The sequence below is a fragment of the Triplophysa rosa genome, linkage group LG7 (assembly GCF_024868665.1).
Source record: "Triplophysa rosa linkage group LG7, Trosa_1v2, whole genome shotgun sequence".
Classification (NCBI taxonomy): domain Eukaryota; kingdom Metazoa; phylum Chordata; class Actinopteri; order Cypriniformes; family Nemacheilidae; genus Triplophysa; species Triplophysa rosa.
The window spans coordinates 22606108-22617352 of record NC_079896.1 but is presented as its reverse complement, the minus strand read 5'-3'; the positions used below and the strand labels follow the sequence as shown (position 1 = coordinate 22617352).

Genomic DNA, 11245 nt, shown 5'->3' with positions numbered 1-11245 from the left:
ATATGACAGCATGCTCTGGGAAACCCAGAAATGATACTAGAATGAAATGGAGGAAGGTAAACAAACCATAAACATACCACTTTTACAGGCGGGTAAACCAGACACGTTTTTAGAAACTAAAGGCATCATATTTACCAAACAAACAAAACACTTTTTGGCAATTTAATTAAATCAACCTTACAAACTCCAGCAAGTTCTTTAGAAAAGTTCTTAAAAAAGTGATTATATTTTCTAAAAATCATTTTCAAGTATGTTACAAGTCCATTTGTGAAAAGCATGCTATTAATATACAGTTCTTTGTTAGTATATTTGCAGTACTATTGAAAAAGGAAATATATATTTTTCACTAGGAATCTGCTAATGCAACTTCACTAAACATTACATTGAGGCTTATTTATGCACATTTATGCTAATGATGCTCTTTCAAACACACCTGGATTTCAGTGACTGGCATATTGTTGGGCAGGACGGGCAGATCTACACATTGATCCACACTGGAGACAAATTGTTGAGGTTCATCGGCCCTCTCGCAGCTATCATGGCGCGCACAACTACAGCCAGACACAGAAAATACACCACTCTTATCCAATCAGAAAGGGTCTTATAATTAATAGTGTTTCATGCAAGGTGTAAAAGAAGATGGAGGATATCATCGCTGTCCATCCCAAACCTTGGATGTCCAAATTCGCTGTTTTTCAGGAAATGAAAAAAGGTACTTTTTTAATGATTAAATACTGCGTTGACCTTTTTAAGGGTGACTAATAGTAATCAAAAATACTAAATATGACAAAAAAAAATCACGAAATGGAGATACGAGGTTTCAAAAGGACAGCAACAATTAAAAACATGTGCCCTTTCGAAATTGCTGGTGAAGATGGACGTTCAGGGGAATTATTGCATGAAGATTGCGAAAATAACATTTTCATTTGACAAAACACTCACAGATGAATCAGTAATGTGTAAATTGTCAACTGTTAATTTTGACTTCAAACTCAGGAACTCAGGGTTTTAATTACATTACATGTACGCATTTAGCAGATGCTTTATCAACAAAAAAAATGTACATTGTTTTATACTCAGTGTTGGGTGTAACTAGTTACTGTAATTTAATTACTTTTCCCTTGAAAAAGTAAAGTAAGGGAATACTCTTATTTTTCTGTACTTTAATTAGTTACTTTTGATGTAATTAAACTAAATACTTTGTGTAATATATGTGTGTGCAATAGTTGACATCAAAATTCAAAGTCTAACTTTAAAATCTGTGCTTTAATGTATAATTCTCACATTTGTAATACTTTGGTCAGTTAATAAGAGTACTTTATGTAGTTTAATATTATTTATTTGAATGAATTAAAAGAGCCCTTTCATGCCTATCCTTGAATCACTTAACTAATCAAGGTTGATGTAGGATATAGAAAGTAATAAGTAAGTAAATACTTTTTGGAGAGAGTAATTTGTACAGTAATCTAATTACACTATTGGACATGTAATTAGTAACTAGTAATTAATTACTTTTTCAGAGTAACTTACCCAACACTGATTATACTATACATTTGTTTCTAAATATGTGCAATTCCTGGGATCGAACTTATGACCTTACAGTTGCCTGAGGAAGAGGCAGGGTGGGTGCAGAAAAGTATATTATATTAAGCGTTATTGAAATTATCTTTCAAATACGAAGCTGTGGATGATATGAAGATGGTTGGCCTAAACAGACTCACTGGCTCTGTGTTGTTGTATTTTTTTCATTATAGCCAGCGGTATGTGTCCAATCGACTAAATAAAATTTAACAATCTTATGTTCAGTGTTTGCGTGTGGTCTTACATGTTGTGGAGGACACACCATCCGCAGTGAGGATCTCTGGAGCTCATACATTCAGTGCATGTTGTGTACTGAGAGCAGCTTTCCACCGGTACACGCGTCACCTGAGACAAACACACACATCATCACTACATCACACACGAACAGCAGAGTAATAATACGGTAATGTCACACATCTGGTGTAAAATGTAAGCCTGACTTTTTACGCTTTGAAAATGTTACATTGGGGGATCAGAAAGCTCTCAGACCTCATCAAAACTTAATTTTTGTACCGACGATAAACAAAGGTCTTCGACACCTTTGTATTAGGTGCTGGAGAACGAGGGCTAATGCTAATGCTCACTCTGTCAACTCAGAGTTTTTTCATTATTTTTATGCCATCATTTCATCTTTCAGAGGACAGATGTTTACGAACAAAGATGAAGAAAAATTTTGTGGATGAACATCCCTTCATTCTTGATGCGATTCTTGTTCTATCTTTCCATGTAACATGCTAAACTTAAAGATTTTCTGTTTTTATTGGTTTTCTCATCATGCTTGTGTGTTGTGCTCACCTGTTTGTCTGTCATCATGTAAATAAACTGCTGGTCAGGACTGAAGAGCATGTCTCTGAGAACCGGTCCTCCTTCGCTCACATGAACACTCTCATAAAGCAGGGCTGGGATGGTCGGACTCACTGAATTTATTAGAATCTGACAAATCAAGAGTAAAAGCAAGTCCATTAATATCTCTTTAATAGCACCGTATCTAGACGTAGGCCTACCCCCGACATGACGCCAAACGCTTCTCATCACAACTCAAACATCATTACAGTAATAACATCTGACTTAAAAGTTAAAAACTTTTTTCTTTCCTTTTCCTAAGTACAAGGTAAAACAGCACTAATGTGCGTCTCTTACCTTCTTCATCCTGCCATTGCGCGTTCCTGCGAACACCACAGTGTTGCCACGGTAATCATACGCAGCCACTGAAGTCATTCCATCATCTTTGTCAATAAAGAGCGGGATTCCTTCGATAGTGCTGGTGCCCCCTAGAGGCTGATTTAAAGCCCCCCCGCAGAAATGATCGTCGATCTGATGAGCCTGAAAGAAAATAACACAGCGAGAAACACCAATGGAAAGGGTATATAAAAACAATATGGCAGAAGTCACACACAGGAACAAATATAAATTTTGACAAACTTATCCTTTTCCATTTCTGAATCTAAAAAAGAACCTCTAAATTTGGCAATTCTGAGCATTTCTTTCTCCAATATTTCCCTCTCTTAGAGCTCTACAGATAGACTTTGTATATAAAGAGACATAAAAATGTACTTGCTTCTAAGGGCCCAGGACAATTTTGTTGTGTGTAGCATCACACTCAAGACCAACAAACAAGTTACAGTATATGATGGTTGTAGCCAGGTATTGAAAATTAGTGAGGTCTGGGGTGGTGTCAAGAATTGTGCTATAATGTTACTAATGAAAGATATAAATAATAAACTTTTATAATAAAAAGATGCATATAAAATCTCGACCTGGCAACATGGCAGAGACTGTACCCACACACTCACAGCTCTCTCAAACCGATCACACAGCCCCGATCACAATTTTGTATCAAGCAAAATGAATGCGTATTATTTAGTGGGGGACCGGGTAGGGGGGACAATCACGCTTGTGTACAGTTCAGGGCAACGGTGCCTAGTGTGAGCACAACCTTAATGGCCTGACATGGGAGGGTGGACTTACCGTGTTGATGCATCGCAGCTCCTTGTTGAGTAGCCAAAACAAGGACAACTTGCCCTCTCCTCTATAGCACGACTGGATCCTTTCTTTAATCTTCTCCTTTATTCTTGTTAGGGTAAACAGGCAAAGTGCAGACTCTCTACGGGGTTTGGTCCTGTTCTTCTGTCCTTGCGAGAAGACCGTAAACAAAATGTCCTCCTGCTCTGACACTCCCAGAGAGTTTGCAAGTTGCCTTCCAGGTTTGCTCAAATAGGCATCTTGGATCAGACGATACTCCACACCATCCTTGGTGCATCCAATAGGGAATTCCACGTAGGAGTAGAACATCGGCTCATCAATACAGAGACGTACGATCTTGGAGGTGAAGAACTGTTCTCCGCTAGCACCAGGAGAAGTAAGCTTGGTATCCAACTGCAACGTCAGGTAGTAGACAAACTGTTCACTGCTGAAGCTGTATATGTAGTAGATGTCAAACGCTGGAAATATCGCCAGGGTATCTGAGGGAATCTTCAACTGGGAAGAGACAAACTCGTCCTGGTAGACAAAGCTGAACATGTCAGCATCTTCTGCGTTGGTCATCAAATTACGGCAGGAAAGAGTTGGGAAGTACTCAGACTTTCCATCGATGGGTGTTCCGATGAAAAGTTTGCTGGTGTGGCCTTCTGAGAGGATGACCCCAGACATGGTTCCAGACTCGGTGACGCTCGAGAGGTAGTGTTCCTTACGGTGTTGAGGTTCGCCAAGCTTAAAGAGATCATCCAGACGCAGAAAATGACAGATGCCTTGCAAGGTGCTTCCACAAGCGATAAGGCGGTTTTGGGAGTAGTCTATTAAAAGCAGCTTGTTCACATTGCTGTTTGGGGCAAGGTCATGAGGGCACAACTGTACACTGGGAGGTGGATAACATTTCTCATTGTCCACTACTGGACCCGTCATGTGACTTCTCAACTTGGTCAAGTTGCTGGAGAGCTTGTAGATCCAGTTTACCGCACCAACGTACACATCTCCTGTCTTGTTATGGATGGCTAAATGTGTCAGACCCCATTCAGGGGGAAAAAAGGATTTTAATGGTTCTGGGGTTCCGTCACAAAGGTGAGGGGGTATGGAGATAGTTAGCAGCACAAGGAGCATGACCATCCCTTGGCTTGTAACGCAATGCAGCCCCTGATGACGCCACATATTTGCACTGGTCTTTGAAATGGCAGTGTTTATCCACGCTACTGTTCTTCAGTCAGTGACTTTTTAACAAACTTAACAATAAAAGGAAGCAAAACAACCTTTATCAATGCTTTCCTTGCCGTCTCTTAAAACAGTCATCCACCTAAATGCTGAATCCAGGGCTCCTATAGGGTAAAGAAAAGAAAAACACATCATGAGTATAAATGGACATTATCCCATTGATTATGCATTATTTTTCAAAGCCAAACAGTAGGGTAAAGAATTTAGACAGTATTATTCTGTCCACCACACCAAGTTATGAACTTGTGTGGTCAGACAAGGTGAACCGAGTCAACTTCTGATTACATAGTCTGAGAGCTATAAGGATGAAGATGGATTGGAGATGCACCGTACAGAAACGTGTAAGCAACACCACGGCTGTAGAGTCGGGCTGACTTCAATACGGGCATAACATCCATCATCACCAAATTGTCTGACAGCGGCTTTGCGAAGATGAAGTGTGCATGTACATAACAATAATACAAGTCTTCGACATCTGAGATTCTTGCACCTTTACAAAAGAAGATGTTTCATAAACTCATTTTTTTTTAGTTATGTATAAAGTATTAATAGGGGAGAGCAGGGTACAACATAACGCTTTTTGGTTGTTGCTCAATCACTCAAAAAATATTTAAACTTGATTAATCCGATTTTTACACAAGCAACATACACATCATGGCTAAAAATTAACACTAAAAGGGGTCACATGACACGGCTAAAACGAATATTGTCATTTGTTTTAGATGTAATGTAATGTGTATATACGATTTAAGGTAAAAAAAACGCTGTTTTTTCCACATACTGTGCATGTTTGTATCTCCTTTTTGCCCCGCCTCTCTGAAACGTGCAGATTTTTTACAAAGCTCATCACTCTGAAAAGCGAGGTGTGCTATGATTGGCCAGTTAACCAGTGCGTAGTGATTGGTCAAATACTGCAAGCGTGTGATGTAAATGTAACGCCATATTTTGAACATCAGGTTCCAAAGCAATTGTACTGACAGGTACACCCACTTTACTTGCATATACATTTGGGCGGTCTCAGTCAAATAAAACCATTAACTGACGTAGATTTGTGGGGGTGTGGTTACACGAGGCATTTCAGGCAGATTTCGCTTTTAGATAGAATGCATCTTTTGTTCCGACACTTTAATTTTTGCAATTTTAAGTGTCTAATACATGCAATGGCAACTTATTACACACTAAAGACGAAAAAAACACATATTCGCGTCATATGACCCCTTTAAAGTTTGTTTCTAGAACCTACCGTTCTTGTACAATTACAGAAAAAGTGACAGAAGTGCAAACGTTACAGCTCATTGTCACAGACGGTTAGTTGTAACAATTGCTAGGGAAATCTGTTTCAACACAAATAACTCCATATTATTCTGTCTATAAACTAAAGGTGGATATTGTTTGTACATCTGTCTATAACAGACAGATATCTACACATCTATCATCCAGCCATTCCTCATCTAACCATCCAGTGATATGATTGACACATCAATTACTCTCACTTATATTGTCATTTCAGTTATGATTTCGATTAATGGAATTTACATGGTTTTCATCTCATTGTTTTGTATACATTTTCACACATTAGGATTAATTCTAATTCTATTAATTCTATGACAAAATGCAAACCACTCAGTGCAACAGAATTCCTTGTAAACTGTCCAATCTGCTGATAATGTAAAACTCAAGAAACCCAAGTTCACCTTGACCATTTCTACTGGAATGCTGTACTCACCCACCAGAAAGAAATAAAGTGGAAACAATGCTACAAAAACTGGGAACTGCGAGTAACTAGAAAGCATCAGAGGCTGGAGAAAACAGTTCAAAATAAGAGAAATCAAATGTGGAGATAGAAGAAATGAGTGTGTGATTAAGAGCTTTCTTATCTGTCCATCGGAGATGAAGGGAAGTGGCGTCATTGTAGTACTAGCCAATATGAACCATTCCAAATAAACATTTTTTAAAATTCATTTAATTAATTTAAGAAATCATATATTATAATGAGATCTCCTTTAATAAAAACTATGTCTGCTTAGAAAAGAATCTTTGTTTTTTTGTAAACAGTTAACAGTGTTATGTAGTAACAATAAATGTATGGTATTTTGGATAAACTTTAATTACCATAGTACGTTTTTTTAATGGTAATTAAAGTATGTTGCACTGAAACACCAAAGTAAAAATAAAAGATTTTTCCCGCATAAGTGTTAGAAAGAAGACATTTATATCACAAGGAACTGCTAGTGAAGCGGATTCTTATCATGTTTTTTTCACATGAGTGTACATTTTGTGCATCGTGACAAATCAGCCAACAATATCAAAACCACATCTGCCAGATCTAAAGATATAGGCTAACATGAAATGACATATTTGCTAGAAAAAGCACATTTTGAAACAGGATGTGAAGTAGCTGAAGACTTAAAAGCAGGAAACAGAACGGTTAAGTGTGGGCGGTCTATGGAAAAATATATGTAACACATTTTGCAATGTGAATGTCCAGCACACTTTTAACCGCCATGTTGTGATGACAACAATAGATAAGACAGGGGGTCGTGACTCGTGAATGGTCGTCTGAGATGTTGAGATCCATTATTTTTCTGTTGGATAAGAATAAGATCCAAATTTCAGTTTCATCGTAGCTTCAAAATGCTCTACATGACACCAGCCGACGAATAAGGGTCATTTTCCAAGAAAACCAAAAAATTATATACTTTTTAAACAAATAAAAAATATATTGATAAAAAATATTTTTTAAAATAAATAATAAAAACAGCATCATGGTCATTTTCGAAAAAATGTGTAAAGCGCTTCATGCTGGAGGAAAACAACTGCATACTTTAGTACTGTAGAGGGGTAGGCTAAATGCACTAAAGACGTTTTACAGTTGGGAAAGAGTCTTACTGCTCTCGCATCACATTATGTAAACTGCATTCAGGGCCGTTTCTAGCTGTTTGGGGGCCCTATGCGAGATACTATTTGGGGGCCCCTATTTTTTCAAACTCTGAGGTAGAGATTCCTAACTTTTTCATATATTCTGTGACGGTGCAGCAGTCTGTTACATTTTAAGAGGAAAGCAGGCTAGAGTACATTAATAAATGCAACAGATAGAGTGTGTCCTTGAAAAAGGTTTAATGTAAACTTTGATGTGGCATAACATAAAAAAGCTTTAACCGACCATTCATTAGGTTACCAAGCAATCAGTTAGGTAACCCACCATTCCTTAGGTTACCAAGCAATCAGAAGCAAATATTCATATCATATAACTGCAGCTGTGTTGCACTATGCAAAACATTCTGAATCTGTTTTTATATTAAACATTACAATATACAGTGTCCCTGTTTAAGCATCTACCAGTTTTTTCTGTGTTTATCTCCACATTATACTAGTTAATTAATAAAAAATGAAGGTAAATGAGTGATGAGCACCATATGATATGAAGGGAATATTTTTGCATATATCTTGCAGTGCATTACAAAGTGGACAACTAGCATTCCTATGCAGTACAGGACACTTTAAATGTACAGGTTTGTTCATATTAGTAAACTACATTGTCACAATATATATTCTAATAAATTTGGCAAGGGGAATGCAACTAAGTCAGCAGATTTGTACAGTAACCAAACCACAGTAAATATAAATACAATAGAGCAAAGAATTGGATAATATTTCATAGCACAGTGATCATTTAAAATTCATAGTGCTGTATGAATAATCCACTGCTACTACTACTACTACTACTACTACTAAAAGTAACAATAATCAGTCTGATAATAATTGATTTTATTTATAAAATAGTAGCACAGGTCTATGCTTGAGACACATTTATTTGAGCCTTTTTGTAAAGCAAACTCTGGATAAAGCTGACTTTATTTACATACAAACAAACAATCATAGCTCGTTAGCTGAAGTAGCTCACATTTATCTGAGGCTAGCCGAGCTAGCCAGCATGACAAAAGTCAAACTAACTTGTTCAAAAGTTGGCATTATGTGTCCCCCTCCACCCACATCAGACCTGTCGGCAGACGTCACTTACCACGTGACAGCCCAGCCCAAAGGTGACTTTGACCTGATTACCCCATGAACACTTACATGCTTTGCAAATGAATGCATAATGAATGCATGCAATACGTGCAAATAAAGACAGGTACTTTTAATTCTCCAAAATATAATAAAATATGAGGTTGAACTTGCAGTTTGGGGGCCCCCTGGTGGCTGCGGGGCCCTATGCAGCCGCATTGTCCGCATATAGCAAGAAACGGCTCTGACTGCATTCATAACAAAGAACAGCTCAGATGCGAATGTCATATGACAATCTATGAATTTCCACAAACCTCATTTGTAATGTTCACTTCGCTCTGCCCATAACCATGGGATCACTTATGGAACAAAAATATATGGAAATATACTGTGAAATATAATGCGATATATTACTAAATGTAGTTAAAATATATTAGTGCTTATAATTTTCAATATGTGCATTTCAGTTTCTTTATGAATTATTCATATTGTAATACATTTATACAATATATTATTCTGCATAATTTCTAATATACAGTTATGTCATGTTATGCTGTACATTGATCATTAATTTATTAGGAAATACATGAAAAACTCAGATGAGATACTGAAGTTTCCATTGATGGATCTGAATGTGTTAAATGTGTTACTGACAGTCAGGCTGTTTTCTAAAAATATAGCTGTACTTATATGAACTTGATTTATATTGAACTGTCTTGGTCAATAGTGCAACACTGTTTACAAAAAATTTAATCCAGATAATCCTTCCATCTGCCATTGGTCTAACAAACAGGTAGTCCGCCCAAACTTCCTCCATGGTTACGAAATTGAACCATATCACCCTTTACCTAAAATTAAACATTAATCCTGCATTTGATCTGATGTGCCAAATAACTGATTGTCAGTTTTGAATTCTGGCAATGCTCGCACAGACACACTTTTACTTTCTTTAATTCGTTTTCTGTCCCTGTGTCTTTTTCATCTGCTCTCCTCTGACTGCAGCTGTGTGACATGTTAAATGAAGGCTCGTGGTTTTCAACATTCAGCCTACACACACTAATCTGTAATGCTTTCTTTAAACTCACAGAAATTCTGAGCGTGAAAAACTGACACACACACAGAAACAAAAGACCTGCTGTCTGTTTTCACACATTACATGTATATGTAAAAGTTTTATTTCTGATCAAAACCACCCTGATTCCTGAAACCGCACTGTAAATAATTGTAAATTGCCTTGAGATAAAAGCTTCTCTCAGACACTCTCAGATTATCAAACACTGGGAAAGTGGAACCATCATATAATTTCCTGAGAAAATGCACAACTCAGGTTGATTTTAATTGCTAAGGATTATCAACTCTGGACTGGTACTTTCTGATGTTGTTATTTTCTCACACACTCTAATTACAATGTTTTCCTTTTACCGCTGTTTCAATCTTCCGGTGTGTGGATTTGATAAAATACCAGAGTCTGATCATTCCAGCTGTGTGATGGATATAGACTATGAGATTGTAATTACACTAAAGGATTATAATCTCCTTCAAATCATTGTTTTTGTGTTTTGGGGCTGGATTCTCTAGCAGAGGGAGGCCCCTCAGAAACGTATGAAAATTAGTGTCCTTAATATTTTTATTGTCTAACTAGTAACTGTGATTATCTAGTCACTTATTAGAAGCAGTAAGGGACTAGAGGCACTGGTGTATTATAGGCCTGTGAATGTTCTGCGCTAGTGTTTTCTAATAACGCTGACATGTAAACGTCGAATAAACTCATCAAATAAAACTTTATGACACAGGTGGACACTTTCTTTATGTGCTGATAAAATGTTGAAGCTGCTGCACAGACACAAATGCTGGAGATGTCCAGTGTACACATTTTAAAAAATCTGATTATTTTAATGGATTGAGGATTAAAATATGCATCAAGGCATATTATAATTGAAATTTTCTACCTTCATAAAGAACATTAATTTAGATGATGAATTTGGTATAAACTGAGATTAAGAGTAAGAAAACAGATTAATAATGTAAAAATTGCAAATAAAATATTCAACCAGTGTATTATGTAATATGTACAGTATGAATGACAACACTTATGTTGTTGTCCTGGTTGCAAATGCACATTAGTTCTGTTTCTGACAGTGTTTAAAACTGGGGAGAATTAAATAAACTATCGCCCATTATTTCAACACTGTCTGCCTGGTTCAACTGTAAAATGCAGGTGGATAGGATGGTGTTTTTTACACTAAGGCAGTGTTTAGTGAATGTGCCCCTGAGAGACATGAGACATCAGTTCATTATCAACGATGAACTCCATCACTGTCTCCATTTATGAGAAAGTGTCAATCAGGTTCAAATTCCACTGTAATCCTCCTGCAGGCCACTAGGGGTCAGTTTGTTGTAGGTGTTTATTTCTACCTGTGTCAATGGGAAATATCTTGATATGGTTTGCACCTGT

General features: G+C 37.1%; 1 protein-coding gene across 1 annotated transcript; it reads right to left on the bottom strand.

The window, feature by feature from the left end:
* Positions 1 to 315: 315 nt before the first annotated feature.
* LOC130557173 (plexin-A1-like) lies at positions 316 to 6603 on the bottom strand. Its single transcript, XM_057338762.1, has 6 exons — positions 6516 to 6603; positions 3550 to 4889; positions 2722 to 2904; positions 2377 to 2514; positions 1826 to 1926; positions 316 to 551 (listed from the first exon to the last, which is right to left on the bottom strand). The coding sequence occupies exons 2-6, from the start codon at positions 4723 to 4725 to the stop codon at positions 410 to 412; spliced, it is 1740 nt and encodes a 579-aa protein (XP_057194745.1). The 5' UTR covers positions 4726 to 4889; positions 6516 to 6603; the 3' UTR covers positions 316 to 409.
* Between the last annotated feature and the right edge of the window lie 4642 nt (positions 6604 to 11245).